General features: G+C 39.0%; 1 protein-coding gene across 1 annotated transcript in view; it reads left to right on the top strand.

The window, feature by feature from the left end:
- LOC106875858 (uncharacterized) overlaps window positions 1-20,000 on the top strand; it is a 51,489-nt gene that overhangs the window by 29,085 nt on the left and 2,404 nt on the right. The window contains exons 2-3 of the mRNA XM_089355246.1: window positions 16,514-16,895; window positions 19,871-20,000. The exon at window positions 19,871-20,000 is cut by the window's right edge and continues 2,404 nt beyond it. Coding sequence (XP_089211372.1) covers window positions 16,514-16,895; window positions 19,871-20,000 — 512 coding nt within the window. The remainder of the gene's footprint in view (window positions 1-16,513; window positions 16,896-19,870) is intronic.

Below are 20,000 nucleotides of genomic sequence, written 5' to 3'. Positions count from 1 at the left end.
TTTTATTATAAAACCTTGACAATTTCCTTTGTACTAATTGTTGCTTAAATGGATAGATTTTCTACTTATCTTATTTTATGCATTTTTAAATTTAAGATACATTTTGAAGTTACCGGACCTGAAGAGTGTCCTCATATGGGTGGTATCTATCTTGTTATATTCATTGTAGATTGACCAGATATTTCCCAGTGTTATGTGGGCATGAAACGCGCGTAGTCTTTCTCCCACTTTCGTCTCTTAAACGTAACCGCTTTTAATTCTTAATTTGATAGATTTTCATGTATTATAAATTCTCCCTTCGATTTTTTAGATTTTCAAACTAATTTTGTATAGTACACTTTTCTTGATGGTGTCTGATCTCCTTCTTCGTGTGAGTTGCACCATGATGGTTCTTCTGTAAATTATTAAAATATTTTTCAATATACAACTCAATTTGATATTATCATATTGTATTTCCTTGTAAGTTCAGATTTTGTAATTCCCTAACATTATAACATATATGTATATATATGTATAGATGTGTGTGTATATATATATATGTGTGTGTGTGCGTATATATGTACATATATACACATGTATATACGTATATATATACATATATGTATATATATACACATGTATATATGTATATATATATGGATATGTATATATGTATATATATATGGATATGTATATACGTATATATATACATATATGTATATATATACACATGTATATATGTATATATATATGTATATATATATATATATATATATACACATATGTATATATATATATATATATATATATATGTATGTATGTATATATATGTATATATATGTATGTATCATCATCATCATCATCATCGTTTAACGTCCGCTTTCCACGCTAGCATGGGTTGGACGATTTGACTGAGGACTGGTGAAACCGGATGGCAACACCAGGCTCCAATCTAATTTGGCAGAGTTTCTACAGCTGGATGCCCTTCCTAACGCCAACCACTCAGTGAGTGTAGTGGGTGCTTTTACGTGTCACCCGCACGAAAACGGCCACGCTCGAAATGGTGTCTTTTATGTGCCACCCGCGCAAGCCAGTCCAGGGGCACTGGCAACGATCTCGCTCGAAAATCCTACGGGAGCCAGTCAGGCGGTACTGGCAATGGCCACGCTCAAAATGGTGCATCTCATGTGCCACCCACACAAGAGCCAGTCCAGGGGCACTGGCAGCGATCTTACTTGGCTTGCCGGGTCTTCTCACGCACAGCACATTTTATATACATATATATATATGTCTGTATATATGTATATGTATATATATATATATATATATATGTATATAAGTATGTATATATATATATATGTATGTATATATATATATATATGTATGTATGTATATATATGTGTATGTATATATATATGTATGTATATATGTATGTATGTATATATATGTACATATATATATGTTTGTATGTATATCTATGTATATATATACTCTATAAGATGTACCCGGTGCAAGCTATGGACACATAAGAGGTGCAGCAATATCAAAGGCAGGTTAACTAGGAAGTTAGTTTTTGTATGTGGCAGATGTTCAGGTGCAATAAACACTAAACAAACAGGAAACAACTTCTATCTCATTCCAGGGAGAAAAACTAGAGGTAGTTGATAGCTTCTGCTATCTGGGTGACCAAGTTAGTAGTGGGGTTGGGTGCACTGAAAGTGTAGCTGTTAGAATAAGAATAGCCTGGGCAAAGTTTAGAGAGCTCTTACCTCTGCTGGCGACAAAGGGACTCTCACTCAGAGTAAAAGGCAGACTGTATGACGCATGTGTACGAACAGCCATGCTATATGGCAGTGAAACATGGGCTGTGACTGCTGAGGACATGCGTAAGCTCGCAAGGAATGAAGCCAGTATGCTCCGTTAGATGTGTAATGTCAGTGTGCATACCCGACAGAGTGTAAGTATCTTGAGAGAAAAGCTGAATATAAGAAGCATCAGTTGTGGTGTGCAAGAGAGACGATTGCGCTGGTATGGACATGTGGTGAGAATGGATGAGGATAGCTGCATGAAAAAGTGCCACACCCTAACAGTTGAGGGAACCCGTGGAAGAGGTAGGCCCAGGAAGACCTGGGCTGAGGTGGTGAGGCAAGACCTTCATACATTGGGCCTCACTGAGGCAATGACTACTGACCGAGACCTTTAGAAATGTGCTGTGCGTGAGAAGACCCGGCAAGCCAAGTGAGACCTAAATCCAAGGCCTCTGCCAGGGGTGTAGCCAGCCCACTTATGCGCACCTTTTCTACATTGGACACTAAACTCCGCTTGCGAAGACTTGTTGAGGCAAGTGAAATCGAACTAAATTCGATGACTGGCACCCGTGCAAACATCGTCTCCTTCATTGGACACAGAAGAACTCAGCTTGCGAAGACTTATTGGAGCAAGTGAAAGCAAAATCGGGATAGCACCTGTGCCCAGCGTCGCCTTTCTGGCACTTGTGCCCGTGACATGTGTAAGGATTTTCGAGCGAGGTCGCTGCCAGTGCCCCTGGACTGGCTCTTGTGTGGGTGGCACATAAAATACACCATTTTGAGCGTGGCCGTTGCCAGTTCCGCCTGACCGGCCTTCTTAGGATTTTCGAGCGAGATCGTTGCCAGTGCCCCTGGACTGGCTCTTGTGCGGGTGGCACATAAAATACACCATTTTGAGCGTGGCCGTTGCCAGTACCACCCGACTGGCCTTCGTGCGGGTGATACGTAAAAGCACCCACTACACTCTCTGAGTAGTTGGCGTTAGGAAGGGCATCCAGCTGTAGAAACTCTGCCAAATCAGATTGGAGACTGGTGTTGCCATCCGGTTTCACCAGTCCTCAGTCAAATCGTCCAACCCATGCTAGCATGGAAAGCGGACGTTAAACGATGATGATGATGATGATGACTGTACTCAATAAGACCCATCCTCCACAGCAGAAGTGTTAAGGCCACATCCCTTGGTGAAGAGGATTAGCCTGCAAGAGTCCTGTGCTGGTGCCACATAAAAAGCGCAAATGCTGGTGCCATTCAATAGCACTCGTGCTGGTGGCATGCTATAAGCACCCAGCACACACTGTAAAGTGGTTGGTGATAGGAAGGGCATTCAGCCATAGAAAACCAATCCAAATCAGATTGGAACATGGTGCAGCTCTACAGTTTGCCAGCTCTGGTCAAACTGTCCAGTCCATAGAAAACAGACATTTAAGAATGATGTTGATGATGATGTTGGTGGCGGTGGTGGTGACGATGGCGACGATGATGTCTTGAATTAAATCTCTTTTACTCCTTCGCTTGTTTCAGTCATTTGACTGTGGCCATGCTGGAGCACCGCCTTTAGTCGAGGAAATCGACCCCAGGACTTATTCTTTGTAAGCCTAGTACTTATTCTATCGGTCTCTTTTGCCGAACCGCTAAAGGTTTAAAGTAATGCATCTGGAGAAACTTAATCAATATTTTTTTATATCCATCAATTTTATTTGCTTAAGGTGAGCATATTGAACTTATTTTATTGTGTTTGTTTGAACTGAAATAAGTTGCAAGTTTCTGAATTTCTCGTGACTTGGAAAGACTGAATTTTTTACCCACTATTTCATATCAACATGTGTTGTCAGTTAAACAATAGAACAGTCAAAGAAGAAATTTTTTTACTCTGTGCTTAGGGCACCGGTTGACCTTAATCCAGCTCTTGTATTCAAAGTACTGATCATCTTGTCTTTATTTTAGCCATAGTGCATCTAGAAATATTGTGAGTGGATTTAGTAGATAGAAACTAAAAGAAGCCAATCGTATATATCATCATCATCATCGTTTAACGTCCGCTTTCCATGCTAGCATGGGTTGGATGATTTGACTGAGGACTGGTGAACCAGATGGCTGCACCAAGGCTCCAAACTGATCTGGCAGAGTTTCTACAGCTGGATGCCCTTCCTAACGCCATCCACTCCGAGAGTGTAGTAGGTGCTTTTACATGCCACCGGCACGAAGGCCAGTCAGGCAGTACTGGCAATGGCCATGCTCTATATGTTTGTATATATGCTTGTATACACACACACACACACACACGCACACATGTGTGTGTGTGTGTGTTACTTGTCTCTTTGACTTGACATTACATGATAGTTGTAAATGAGTGTCACCATCATGCAAGTGGTGTCCTTTGTTTTCAATCTTCCATGAAGACATGTCTGGTAATGAAGAAATTTGAAAACAGGTGTGAGTTGGTGATAGGAAGGGCATCCAGCCATAGAAAACCAATCCAAATCAGATTGGAACATGGTGCAGCTCTACAGTTTGCCAGCTCTGGTCAAACTGTCCAGTCCATAGAAAACAGACATTTAAGGATGATGTTAATGATGATGTTGGTGGCGGTGATGGTGACGATTGCAGCGAAGATGTCTTTAATTAAATCTCTTTTACTCTTTCGCCTGTTTCAGTCATTTGATTGTGGCCATGCTGGAGCACCGCCTTTAGTCGAGGAAATCGACCCCAGGACTTATTCTTTGTAAGCCTAGTACTTATTCTATCGGTCTCTTTTGCCGAACCGCTAAGTTACGGGGACATAAACACACCAGCATCAGTTGTCAAGCAAAGTTGGGGGGACAAACACAGACACACTTTTGAGAGGCCCGATCTGGCTGGTTTAAACATAAAAGAATTAAAGTGTTTGAATCAGATATGACCGGTTTAAGCACTAAAGGTTTAAAGTAATGCATCTGGAGAAACTTAATCAATATTTTTTTATATCCATCAATTTTATTTGCTTAAGGTGAGCATATTGAACTTATTTTATTGTGTTTGTTTGAACTGAAATAAGTTGCAAGTTTCTGAATTTCTCGTGACTTGGAAAGACTGAATTTTTTACCCACTATTTCATATCGACATGTGTTGTCAGTTAAACAATAGAACAGTCAAAGAAGAATTTTTTTTACTCTGTGCTTAGGGCACCGGTTGACCTTAATCCAGCTCTTGTATTCAAAGTACTGATCATCTTAGCCATAGTGCATCTAGAAATATTGTGAGTGGATTTAGTAGATAGAAACTAAAAGAAGCCAATCGTATATATCATCATCATCATCGTTTAACGTCCGCTTTCCATGCTAGCATGGGTTGGATGATTTGACTGAGGACTGGTGAACCAGATGGCTGCACCAAGCTCCAAACTGATCTGGCAGAGTTTCTACAGCTGGATGCCCTTCCTAACGCCAACCACTCCGAGAGTGTAGTGGGTGCTTTTACATGCCACCGGCACGAAGGCCAGTCAGGCAGTACTGGCAATGGCCATGCTCTATATGTTTGTATATATGCTTGTACACACACACACACACACACACACACACACACACACACATGTGTGTGTGTGTGCATATGTGTGTGTGTATGTGTTACTTGTCTCTTTGACTTGACATTACATGATAGTTGTAAATGAGTGTCACCATCATGCAAGTGGTGTCCTTTGTTTTCAATCTTCCATGAAGACATGTCTGGTAATGAAGAAATTTGAAAACAGGTGTGAGTTGGTGATAGGAAGGGCATCCAGCCATGGAACATCTGACCCAACAAATATTGTCTAACTGAAGAGAGTATTAAAATGGTGGTGGTGGTAGTGGTGGCGGTGGTGGTGGTGGTGGTGTAGCCACGTGGCAAGAAGTTTGCTTCTCAACCAAATGGGTCCAGGTTCAGTTCCGCTGCATGACACCTTGAGCTAGTGTCTTCTACTATAGTGTCAGCCCAACAAAAGCCTTGAGAGCGAATTTGGTTGAAGGAAACTGAAAGAAGCCTATTTTGCATGTGTGTGTGTGTGTGTGTGTGTGTGTGTATTTGTCCTCCACAGCTTGACAACCAATGTTAGTGTGTTTACATCCCTGTAATTAGCAGTTCAGTGAGAGAGAGAGACTGATAGAATAAGTATCAGGCTTCAAAACATGAGTACTGGAGTTGATTTGTACAACTAAAATTCTTCAAGGCACTGCCCCAGCATGGCTGCAGTCTAATGATTAAAACATGTAAAAGCTAAAAGAAAAGATATAAGTTATATCATCATCATCATCATCCTTTCATTGTAAATAATAACAGTTTTATCTGACATACCCATCTGTCCATTCAATCAAAGCTGTCCTAGATCTATGCACCAACATTTAATCAATAAGTAGTTACTTGTTACCATCACCAGAGCTGTTTATGTACAACCAGCACCTGTGCTTCTTATGGGGTACCATCACCAGTGCTTTTTACATGACACCAGCACTGATGCTTTATTTTCCTTTTAGCTAGTGCACCATTTCTGGTGCCATGTAAAAGGCACTGGTGATGGTACTGCATAAAATGCACCCAGTAACACTCCATAAAGGGGTTGGCATTAGGAAGAGAATCCAACATTTAGAAACCATGCCAAAACAGACAATTGAACCTGGTGTGGTTTCTGGCCTTGCCAGCTCCCATCTAATCATCCAATTCGTGCCAGTATGTAAAACAGATGTCAAATGATGATGATGAAGATTATGATGAAGATAGTTGTGATGATGATGATTAATCAATTTCTGGTGTTTATATTATTGACCTTGAAAGGATGAATCACAAAAAATTCAGTTCTAATGAGCTTGAACTCAGTATGCGCAAGATCAGGGATTAACTAAACATTGTAAGGTGCACTATCATTTCTTCATATCTGCCAATTCATTGCCTTATTATATATATATATATATATATATATATATAATATACAAGGTCAGACAGACTTTGTAACAGCAAGGATTATTTTCCATGAGACTGTATACTGATCAGCAATGATTGCTTTTACTCTGAAGATGATAGATTAGGATAAAAGCTGAATGATGTGAATAATTATACCCTTTCAGAAGATTATTCAATGAATAAATCTTTTTTATCTTTCTTATTGATGAAAACAGAGAATAAAGATTAATCTTTATTGAAACGATATTTAAAAAATATCGTCATATTTTGTTGAAGCTACAAAGTTATTGACTAGTTGTATGTCAGTGTCAACATATTTTTACTTTGAAAATCAGATAAATCCATTTGAAATTTTTTTACCCTTAACTCCAGAAAGCAATTTTTATGTACCAATCTTTTTTTTTTTTTGTTCTTGTTGCTGTTGTTGTTGAAGAATGTCATGTTTGAAACCATTTTCTGTTAGGATATGTCAAGTTTATTGAGGTAAACGTGACTTGCAGAAAATACCACTTCTGTTTTTTGGTAGATAACTGTTTAACTTGTTTCAGTCATCTGACTGTGGCCATGCTGGAGCTCCGCCTTTTAGTCAAGCAAATCGACCCCAGGACTTATTCTTTGTAAGCCTAGTACTTATTCTATCGGTCTCTTTTGCCGAACCGCTAAGTTACGGGGACGTAAACACACCAGTATCGGTTGTCAAGCGATGTTGGGGGTACAAACACAGACTCACAAACACACATATATATATACATATACATATATACGACGAGCTTCTTTCAGTTTCTGTCTACCAAATCCATTCACAAGGCTTTGGTCGGCCCGAAGCTATAGTAGAAGACACTTGCCCAAGGTGCCACGCAGTGGGACTGAACCTGGAACCATGTGGTTGGTAAGCAAGTTACTTACCACACAGCCACTCCTGCACTTATACTTAACATTCTTACTGGGAAAACCATGAAATTTAATTTTGCAATTAAAGGGCTATAGGTATTTCTACTTCATATTTCAAAAGAACATAATTAAACTGTGTGAAAAGATTTTATTACCAAGAGAGATAATAATTGCATATATAACATGTACTTATATGATACATATATATAATACAAAACCATATTAAAATAAGAATCCCACACCAAGGAAAACACAAACATGAACATAGGTGCAGGAGTGGCTGTGTGGTAAGTAGCTTGCTTACCAACCACATGGTTCCAGGTTCAGTCCCACTGCGTGGCATCTTGAGCAAGTGTCTTCTGCTATAGTCTCGGACTGACCAAAGCCTTGTTAGTGGATTTGGTAGACAGAAACTGAAAGAAGCCTATCATATATATGACAACCGATCTGGTGAGTTTACGTCCCTGTAACTTAGCGGTTTGGCAAAAGAGATCAATAGAATAAGTACTAGGCTTACAAAGAAAAAGTCCCGGGGTCGATTTGCTCAACTAAAGGCAATGCTCCAGCATGGCTGCAGTCAAATGGCTGAAACAAGTAAAAGAGTAAAAGAGTATAGAAAGAAAAAAAGAGAAATTAAAAAGGGGGAGAAAAGAAAGAAAAGAAAAGAAAAACATCAATTCAATACAAAGGGCCTCAATTAGTCATGCACCACAAGGTTCAATGGAGCCTACTGAAGCAAGCCAACATGCTGTCAACATGGGGTTAAGGCTTTGGAACAGCCAAGCACCCTCACAGGCATTACTTGATACTAAATATTCTATTAGACAGACTGACTTATTAAAGAGAAACTTGCATGAAATTAGCTTATGATACAAACAAATCTAGTGGTATTGAAGTGGTATCTAGTGGTATCTAGTGGTATCTAGTGGTATCTAGGTATCAAGTGGTATTAGTGCTGAAGAGAAAGATAAAAATAAAGAAAATAATAATTTACAGTCGACGGGATTAGTTAATTCATTCAAACCCATTTCTTGATTGATACTTATATTATTGACCCCAGGAGAACGAAAGGTAAATTTTACTTATGTCTGATTTGAACTTGGGATGTAATTAAATACTATAAGTCTTGTATAATAATTTTACCGTCTTACACTCTAATGGTTTTGCCACTTCACTACTATGACTATGATTTATTAAATATCTGAGATTAAGTATTACTCTTTTACTCTTTTACTCTTTTACTTGTTTCAGTCATTTGACTGTGGCCATGCTGGAGCACCGCATTTAGTCAAGGAAATCGATCCCAGGACTTATTCTTTGTAAGCCTAGTACTTATTCTATCGGCCACTTATGCCGAACCGCAAAGTTACGGGGATGTAAACACACCAGCATCGGTTGTCAAGTGATGGTGGGGGGACAAACACAGACATACGATGGGCTTCTTTCAGTTTCCGTCTACCAAATCCACTCACAAGGCTTTGGTCGGCCCGAGGCTGTAGTAGAAGACACTTGCCCAAAGTACCACGCAGTGGGACTGAACCCGGAACCATGTGGTTGATAAGCAAGCTACTTACCACACAGTCACTCCTGCGCCTATTGTTAATAACATTATCATTTTCTCAGTTTATTAACCTCAGTTTTACAGTTGAAACTATCCTCATATTTACATGTTCATTGGAATTCAGTTAGATCTCTATTTATCATTACATGTCTTATTTCTGAATATGTAAATACATCATCATCATTGTCATCGTCATCATCATTTAATATCTCTTTTCCATCCTGCCATGGGTTGGACAGCCTGACAGGAACAGGTAAGGCCAGGGGTTTGCACCACGTTCCATAGTCTGTTTCGGTTTGATTTCTATGGCTAGATGCCCTTTCTAACACCAGACATATGTACATGAAAGAATGTAGTTTAGCCCCAGATCAATCTTGATCAAGCAGAGATATAATCGATGTTCAAGTTGTAAAGCCATGCTCATTTTTCAGGGAGTGTATCTAGGACCACTTTTCTGAGTGTGCTCCCTTCAAGTAGCAGGGCATGTGATATGAAAAAGATTCAGCTGTTATTTCTAGCAGTTTGGGCAACCTCATGGAGGCAACTGTTGACTCTTTGTGAATTTGGTCTATCTTTTTATCTTTTACTTGCTTCAGTCATTAGACTGTTGCCATGCTGGGGCACCAGCCTGAAGAATTTTTAGTCCAACAAACTGACCCGAGTACTTTTTGAAAGCCTGATACTTATTGTAACGATTTCTTTTACTAAACTGCTAAGTTACAGGGATGTAAATACACCAACACTGGTTGTCAAGCAGTGGAGGTGGAACAAACACAGGTACAAAGTCACACACTGATGTGTGTGTGTGTGTGTGAGAGAGAGAAAGAGAGAGAGAGAGACAGAGAGACAGAGACAGAGGCAGAGAGAGACAGAGAGAGAGAGACAGACAGAGACAGACAGACAGACTTCTTTCAGTTTCTGTCTACCAAATCCACTCACAAGGCTTTGGTTGGACTGAAGCTATAGTAGAAACCACTTGCACAAGGTGCCACGAAAGGGACTGAATCTGAAACCTTGTGGATGGGAAGCAAACTTCTTACCACACAGCCACTGCTACACCTATGATGTTGTTTAAGCTCAGGTCACCCCAGAACATGTATGTGATTGGGAAGGATTCTTCTGGATTGAAAATAGTAATAATGTATAATTAGGCGTAGGAGTGGCTGTGTGGTAAGTAGCTTGCTTACCAGCCACATGGTTCCGGGTTCATCCCCGCTGCGTGGCACCTTGGGCAAGTGTCTTCTACTATAGCCTCGGGCCGACCAAAGCCTTGTGAGTGGATTTGGTAGACGGAAACTGAAAGAAGCTTGTCATATATATGTATGTATGTATATATATATATATATATATATATATATATATATATATATATATATAAACATAATTAAGGGATCAGTGTCGTATATATATTTATATATATATATATATATATATATATATATATAAATATATATATATATATATATATATATATATATATGTGTGTGTGTGTATGTCTGTGTGTGTATATGTTTGTGTTTGTCCCCCACCCCCAGCATTGCTTGACAACCGATATTGGTGTGTTTATGTCCCCGTAACTTAGCAGTTCGGCAAAAAGAGACTGATAGAATAAGTACTAGGCTTCCAAAGAATAAGTCCTGGGGTTGATTTGCTCGACTAAAAGGCGGTGCTCCAGCATGGCCGCAGTCAAATGACTGAAACAAGTAAAAGAGTAAAAAGAGTAAAGAGCAAACAATAATTATTTGCTGCCATTACTTCAGAAATGAAGGTTTCCACTTTTAATCCTATCAGATACTTAATATATTTCCAGGTATAAGACACCTGATAACTATTAGAGATCAAAGAGATTGTAAAAGAGAAACTTGCATGATATTAGCTTCTGATACAAACAAATCTAGTGATGAAATAGTGTCAGAACTGAAGAGAAAGATAAAAATAAAGAAAAAAATAATTAACATGGAGACAGAATTAGCTGGTTCATTTGAACCCATTTCTCAGTACCTTTCCTCCATTGGACACTAAACTCCGCTTGCGAAGACCTGTTGAGGCAAGTGAAATCGAAATCGAACTAAATTCGATGACTGGCCCCCATGCCAACGTCTCCTCCATTAGACATTAAACTCTGCTTGCGAAGACCTATTGAGGCAAGTGAAATCGAAATCGAACTAAATTCGACGACTGGCCCCCATGCCAACGTCTCCTCCATTGGACACTAAACTCTGCTTGTGAAGACCTGTTGGGGCAAACGAAAGCGAAATCGTGATGGCACCACCGTTCAAGTATGATCGTTACCAGCATCGACTTCCTGGCACTTGTACCGCAGCTTCGCGTTCCTGGCACGTGAAAAGTCATTCGAGCGAGGTCATTGCCAGTGCCGCTGGACTAGCTCTTGTGCAGGTGGCACGCAAAATACAACATTTTGAGCGTGGCTGTTGCCAGTAAGACATCCGAGCAAGATCGTTGCCAGTGCCACTGGACTGGCTCCTGTGCAGGTGGCACGTAAAATGCACCATTTTGAGCGTGGCCGTTGCCAGTACCGCCTGAATGGCCTTTGTGCCGGTGGCACATAAAAGCACCCACTACACTCTCTGAGTGGTTGGCGTTAGGAAGGGCATCCAGCTGTAGAAACTCTGCCAAATCAGATTGAAGCCTGGTGTAGCCATCTGGTTCACCAGTCCTCAGTCAAATCGTCCAACCCATGCTAGTATGGAAAGTGGACGTTAAACGATGATGAGGATGATGATGATATTTATTATTGACGTCCGGAGAATGAAAGATAAATTTTACTTCCTTCTGATTTGAACTTGGGCTGCAACTAAACACTACAAGGTCAGACAGACTTTGTAACAGCAAGGATTATTTTCCATGTGACTGTATACTGATCAGCAATAACTGCTTTCATTATCATCGTCGTCATCATTATTATTATTATTATTATAATGTCTACTTTTCTATGCTTGCACGAGTCAGAAAGAATTTGTTGAGCCAGATTTTCTTCAGCTGCATGCCGTTCCTGTCACTAATGCTTACTTGTTTCCAAGTAAGGTGATATCTTTCCATGAGCAGACACATTTTCACAGAATTTTGGAAACAAAAGACATCCACTGCATGATGGTTACACTTGTTTACAACCATCATCATCATCATCATCATCATCATCGTTTAACGTCCGCTTTCCATGCTAGCATGGGTTGGACGATTTGACAGAGAACTGGTGAACCAGATGGCTACACCAGGCTCCAATCTGATTTGGCAGAGATTCTACAGCTGGATGCCCTTCCTAACGCCAACCAGTATCTTGTGATATTGAGACACAGACACAGTAACAGATACACACACTCACACAGACAGACACGCATACACACACAAACATTATATTATACATATGCATACAAACATTATATTATACATACACACACAAACATTATATTACACACACACATGTATATATAGACAGGCTTCTTTCAGTTTCCATCCACCAAATCCACTCACAAAGCTTTGATCAAAATTGGACAGAAGTAGAAGTCTCTTGCCCAAGGTGCCGCACAGTTGGTCTGAACCCGGAACATGTGGCTGGAAAACAAACTTCTTACTTCACAACCACACCTACACCTCTCCACAGTCATCCCTGTGCCTTCATCTTCTAAATAGGCAGCTTAAATGATATGTCACAACTTCTATTTGGCTTCTTAGCTTCATGCTCATGCTTGATGGAGCTGGGGTCATTCCAAGTTAGTAGTCCCAGAGGTGTCATCATGTGTAGAGCCAATCAGGTTCACCAGTGCTCTCCATCGCTGGCAGTCCCATGCCAGCCCCTCTGCCACACAGAACTTAATTGTACTTCAGTGAACTTACAGCAGTTAACACTGATGGATGTCTCACCTATTCCATTAATTGTAAATTCTATTTGACATTGTTTCATCATTACATAATAGTGTCACAGAGTTAATAATTGCTGAAGTAGCTGTTCCTACAAAATGCAGAAAGGTATTTTAGAACAATGCTTAATGTTCCTACTCACCTGATTGTCTTCTGTTTGCAAATTTAACAGACAGAAGTTGATAGCAAATATAAGATAGCAAACAGTTGTAATAAAGGGAAAATGGGAACAAACTTATTGCAATGAAATGCCACTTGTATTAAGAAAAGATGTTAAGTAAACACAGACATGTTTTCAAGTAGTGTAGGTTAAACATTATTGTGATAGATATTTTTTCTATTTTATTTAACTTTTTCTTGTTTGAGTCATTTGACTGCGGCCATGCTGGGGCACCATCTTGAAAAATTTTAGTTGAACGAATCAACTCCAGTACTTATTGTTTGTGAGCCTAGTACTTATTATATCAGTTCTTTTGCTGAATCACTAAGTTACAGGGACATAAACACACCAACATCAGACACAAAGACACACACACACACATAAATATATACACACATACATACATACATACATACATACATACATACATACGTACGTACATATATGCATACATATATATGTTATACGCTATGGAGATATACTTACATAGCAAGTGACTTGATCTGAGATCATGTGCTGAAACAAAAACAATTGGTGATACAATTGTTATATATATATAGGGTGAGTGAAAAGTAAGTAGGCATTAAAAATTGGTAATAAAATCCATATTCCTTTTACAAATTTATTAAAACAAATGATACATGTTCTTTATTAAATGGGAAAACGAAAGTAAATAGTCATATTTCAACATAAGCACCAGTGGCATCAACCAGTTTAGTCAAACAGCCAAGGGTAGAATGAATAACGTTCTGAAGGACGTTGTCTGGGATACCATTGAGAATCTCCTGAATCCATGTCTCCAAGTCCTCCAGTGTGCGAGGTTTTGTCTTGTACACCACTTTTGTGTAACCTCACAGGTAAAAATCACATGGAGTGAGATTTGGACTTCTTGGAGTTCTGGACATCTGGACTTCTACAGTCACAGCCTTCAGGTTTTAGCTCCTGCACATAATGGGGTTTTCACGGACAAAAACTCAGTTCTTTATTCAACACCGTACGTATTATGTGTTTTGTTAGTCCACTTTCATGAGCTGCTTGACTTGTTGATTTTTGCAGGCTGCAATTAAACATTTCCTTCACTGTTGTCATGTTCTCTGCTGATCGGGATGTGGTTGGACAGCCACTTCTTGCATTGTTCACAGAGCCAATGGTCATCAGCTTTGCATGACAACTTTTTATTGTCTCTGGACGTAGTGTTGCATGCTTACCTTTCAATGCACGCCACCATCTCTGAACTAAAAACAATGGAATTTCACACTTCATAGCATGCTCCTATCTTAGCTTGCTCCTGGACAGTCAAGCAACCAGCCATTTGGAAAATAAGAAATAAGACAATAAGAAAATCAAAAATGCCTTCCGGCAGCTCTATTACCACATTCAAAAGCATATTCAACATATTCAATTTTTCCTTCACAGTAAACTATTCATAAGTTCTGCCCATACTGACAATAATGGTGATGACAAATTTTTAAGTTTGCTTGACATTTTATAAGTGTGAAAGGGATTAAAATTTTGATACTCTATATCATAGGTTCCGTCAAGAATAGGCAGAAAAGAATTGTTTACATAATCAGTTTGAGTAAAGTTGATTGAGTAAAGTGCCATCCAAGCTGATGTTTATTGGTAATTAAATTTAATTTGCAATGCCTATGCATATTTATCAGCTTTATTTTTGTTGGTAATTCTTATCAATAACTTTTCCTGTGATCATGACTTGAGAAGTCATACAGCAGTATACTAAAGATCAGACATAATCTCTTGTGGGCAAGAAATGTAAAATAAAGTTTATAATAAATACAAACACTTTGTAATTTAATAGCTTTCAATGTGATACCTGTTAGACAGAAATTATTTTTATTTAATGAAAATTTAATAAAATCTAATTATAAGTGAAATTATGCTAAATACAACTAAATTGAAAACCTTTTTCCCCTGGCCATATTGGCAATTCTGAAAACTTTTGGGTGCAAATTTTACATGAGTAGAAGCTTTTTTTAACAAATTTTATCCTGAAAATCACTTGCGTAAATTACACAGGTGCACAAATTACATGGGTTTTTATGGTAAATGTAACAAAAGCAAAGTTTGAAAGAAATATTAACCATTTTTCATTCTTTCTAGGGGTAAGCAAATAAGAGAAAAAGTTATGTTATACAATGTAATTACAGCAGCTGAGTAGCATCATAGTTAAAAGAGTGATGGAGTGATGGATGTTAGGAAGATAAGATGTAGAGAATGCTTGATGAGGGAAGATGGGTTGAGGGAGAAGGGCACAGCATGTACAAGCATAACATAATGCTCTTAGTCCTCACTTTTGCTATGATGAATGTGTCTTCTCAATTACAGTGAGATGCTAATTATCTTGTCTTTAGTCATCTCCTCCATGAGGCTCAACATTTTGAGATCAGTCTTCGTTACTTCATCTCATATCTTCCTGGGTCTCCCTCTTACAAATATCCCATCCATAGCAAGTACTGAGTACATTGTATGGAATTTCTGGCTAAACCTTTCCTACTTATTATGCAGAGCTAATTATCTGATGGGAATAGAATCCTGTCTGTTTTCTTGCTTACTAGAATTTTGGTCTTTGATAAGTTAACTTTAAGATCTTTTGATTCCAGGTTTTGCTTCCACTCCTGGAATTTCTTCTCTGATTATACTATTTGAACAAGGTCATCAGCATATAATAATTCCTCTGTTATGGCCTGGGGACTTGACGATCTCCTACATGTACTCTAAATTCATTGCTTTATTCATTACTAACCCTCACCTTACTGAAAGTACTCCAGTACATGGCTTGTGTGGCTCTTTGTCCATAGGGTGAAGAAGTCTGTCAAAGGCTTTTCCCACTCAATGAATGCCAATTACAATGGCTTATTCTCAGCTAAATACTTGTCTTGCAGTTGACTTAGAAGGAAGATGGCATCACCAACCCTTCTCCCTAGCACAAAACCAAACTGCAATGGAGCTATAATACTATTCATAACTTACATCACCTAGTTCGGCAATTTGATAGCTATATAATCTTTTTTCTACCTAAAGCATCTCCTTTACCCTTGTAACAAGTGATTTATTTTTCCTAGCACACCAACAAAATATTTGGCAGTATTTGTTCCAGCTTTACATTCTGAGTTCAAATTCTTTTAAGGCTAACTTTGCCTTTCATCCTTTTAGGATCAATGAAATCAATACCAGTCAACTACTAGGGTTGATGTAATCAACTTAGCCCCTCTCCTAAAATTGCTGACCTTATGCCAAAATGTGAAACTGTTGTTGATTTTTATTAATTTCAATTTTTATTTTTTTTATTTCATATTGACTTAGGTGCAATATAAAAAAAATGGAGGTAAATGTGGCGTATGCGGAGATCCATATGATGGACCCCGTCCCAATGAAGTAAATGGAAAATATGCTACAGGAATCATTGTCCGAAATTACACAGAAGGCCAACAAGTCGAAGTACAGGTTCAATTGACAGCAAATCACAAAGGCTGGTTCATGTTTACATTATGTCCCAAGAAAAAATATTCTGACCCAGAACCTCTAGAATGTTTTGAGTCTCATCCCCTGCAAATAGCTGGAAAGAAGAACATGTACAAGTTTCCTATTAAAGCTGAAATGGGCTCAACAACAGTGAAAGTAAACCTTCAGTTACCTAAAGGACTTTCATGTCCATATTGTGTGTTTCGGTGGAAATACAATGCTGGTAAGTTAATTGGTTGGTTTTAATTTTTTGATATTGTTAGTTTTTTCCGAAGCTGAAGGAGAAGGTAAAGAAGCTGTGACAAGGGTTCTGAACATCTTCCCTTTAGAGGACTTTCATAAGGCCTTCACAAAGTGGCTGCAATGCTACAACAAGAATCCTATTCTGATGGAGAGTAGAGTTTTGTACTTTTTAAATTAATCGTTGCCAGTACCGCCTGACTGGCCTTCGTGCCAGTGACACGTAAAAGCACCCACTACACTCTCTGAGTGGTTGGCGTTAGGAAGGGCACCCAGCTGTAGAAACTCTGCTAAATCAGATTGGAGCCTGGTGTTGCCAGTCAAATCGTCCAACCCATGCTAGCATGGAAAGCGGGCGTTAAACGATGATGATGATGATGATGATGATGATGATGATGAAGGCACATGGTTTAGTGGTTAGGGTATTTGGCTCACAATTGTAAGGTATTGAGTTCAGTTCCCAGTAATGTGTTGTGTCCTTGAGCAAAACACTTTATTTCACATTACTGCAGTTCACTCAGCTGGCAACAATAAGAACATGTATTTCAAAGGGCCAGCCTTGTCATATTCTGTGTCATGCTGAATATTTTTGAGAACTTCGTACACAAGCTTGTGAAGTACTCAACCACTTGCATGTTAATTTCACAAGCAGACTGTTCCGTTGATTTGAAGTAACTTCAAAAATTTCACTTAAATCTGTACACTTAGTTAATTTCCCTAAAAATTTCTCATTTACTTTTGCAACAGTTTTGTTTTTTTTCTCTTGTTAACAGTTTTTTTTCTGGTTCTTTCAATACTGGCTCTTTCGTTTACTGACAAGTTGCACTTCAAACCATACAATTCTTTATTTTCCATAAAAATTTCTTATTTATTTTCTACCCGTCATATTAAGAAATATAATTTCTGTTACCCAGTTATTTTCATTGTTTACTATTTTCCGCAACAAGTAATAGGTACAAGATTTGAAAAATGCAATAATATTGTTCAAATCAAAAGATGACTCAGCATCTCTCTGTACTTTAAATATTGATATTTTTATTCTAATAAAAGCAAGTGTTAAAAATTTGTGTGGTAAGTAGCTTGCTTACCAACCACATGGTTCCGGGTTCATTCCCACTGCGTGGCACTTTGGGTAAGTGTCTTCTACTATAGCCTCGGGCCGACCAAAGCCTTGTGAGTGGATTTGGTAGACGGAAACTGAAAGAAGCCTGTCGTATATATGTACATATATATATATATATATATATATATATGTATATGTGTGTGTGTCTGTGTTTGTCCCCCCAACATCGCTTGACAACCGATGGTGGTGTGTTTGGGTCCTCGTAACTTAGCGGTTCGGCAAAAGAGACCGATAGAATAAGTACTAGGCATCCAAAGAATAAGTCCTGGGGTCGAATTGCTCGACTAAAGGCGCGCTGCAGCATGGCCGCAGTCAAATGACTGAAACATTAAAAGAAAAGAGAATAGTTATTACAGGGTAAGGTGTTACTTGAGAGATATTTGGCTTTTATTTCTAGCCAGATGTGTGACCACATAAAGATTTCCTCACTGCTGCTTTCCACGGTAGCAATTTCCTACTAGATGCGTCTGAGCAATCAAGACAAAAATGACCTTGTGATTGGGATACAAACATGACTACAGTTATATCACAACTGTCTACTATTTGATTGAAAGTCGATGCTGTATTGACTGGAGATGGAGAGACAGCTGTATTGATTTGACTGGCTGCAACTAATAGGACAGGTGGACCTGAAGATCACATGGGTAGGAGGCAAGCTTCTTACCACACAGCTATGCTTGCACCTATACCTTATTCTTTCTTTTATTTTTTCACCTGTTTCAGTTATTTGACTGCGGCCATACTGGGGCACCACCTTAAAGGAGTTTTAGTTGAAGAAATCGGCTCCAGGACTTATTCTTTGTAAGCCTAGTGCTTATTATATCAGTCTCTTTTGCTGAACTGCTAGATTACAGGGATGTAAACACACCAACATCGGTTGTCAAGTGAAGGTGGGAAGGGGACAAACACAGACACAAAGACACACTCAGATAAATATGTATATATATATGTGTATGATGGGCTTCTTTCAGTTTCTGTCTACCAAATTCCCTCACAAGGCTTTGGTCAGCCCGACACTATAGTAGAAGACACTTGTCCAAGGTGCCACATAGAGGGACTGAACCCAGAACCATGTAGTAGGAAAGTAAGCTTCTTACCACACAGCCATGGGTGTGTCTATGTTAAAAAAGAAAGTAAAACATTTAATAATAGAGTCCCATTTACACAGTATCAAAAATATTTTAGGGGTGGCCACAGCTGAAATGCTTCAATCTTTCCTTTATATTGAGTCCACCAAATGATTGAGACAAGATTAGTGATTCAATGATGCATACACTCCTTGTTTGGTTCCTTTCAATGTAGCTGATTCAGAGAGTGGGAGAGAAACAGCCCCAGTATTTAACAGATACTTTACCGCCTGACTGGCCTTCATGCCAGTGGCACGTAAAAGCACCCACTACACTCTCTGAGTGGTGGTTGTTAGGAAGGGCATCCAGCTGTAGAAACTCTGCCAAATCAGAGTGGAGCCTGGTGTAGCCATCCGGTTTCACCAGTCCTCAGTCAAATCGTCCAACCCATGCTAGCATGGAAAGCGGACGTTAAACGACGATGATGATGATGATGATGATGATGAAGGATGACAGGCAAAATCAACCTAAGAATGCAGGCAGCAAGAGTAAACACTGAAGGTGTTCTATTGACTCTGTTAATGGGTTGTTTTCAATCATAAGTCTTTTTAATCAGAGCTAACTCAGATCTAAACAGCACGTAAGTAAAAATCAGGTTTAACCACTCCTTTTATTAATGTAAATCCTTATGTAAGTACACATAAAATAAACCTGTTGTTATATTGTGCTTTCCTGAAATGATTATCAGTAATTTCTATTTTTAAACAGGTAATAGCTGGGGTGTTGATTCCGTTACAAACAAGGGATGCATAGGATGCGGTAACCAAGAACAATTCTATGGTTGTGCTGACGTCACCATTTTCCAAGATCCTAACAAACCATCTTCAGCTTCAAAACT

The sequence above is a fragment of the Octopus bimaculoides genome, chromosome 7, assembly GCF_046866305.1.
Source record: "Octopus bimaculoides isolate indiv1 chromosome 7, ASM4686630v1, whole genome shotgun sequence".
NCBI classification, from domain to species: Eukaryota; Metazoa; Mollusca; class Cephalopoda; order Octopoda; family Octopodidae; genus Octopus; species Octopus bimaculoides.
This window is presented reverse-complemented; position numbering and strand designations above follow the sequence as displayed.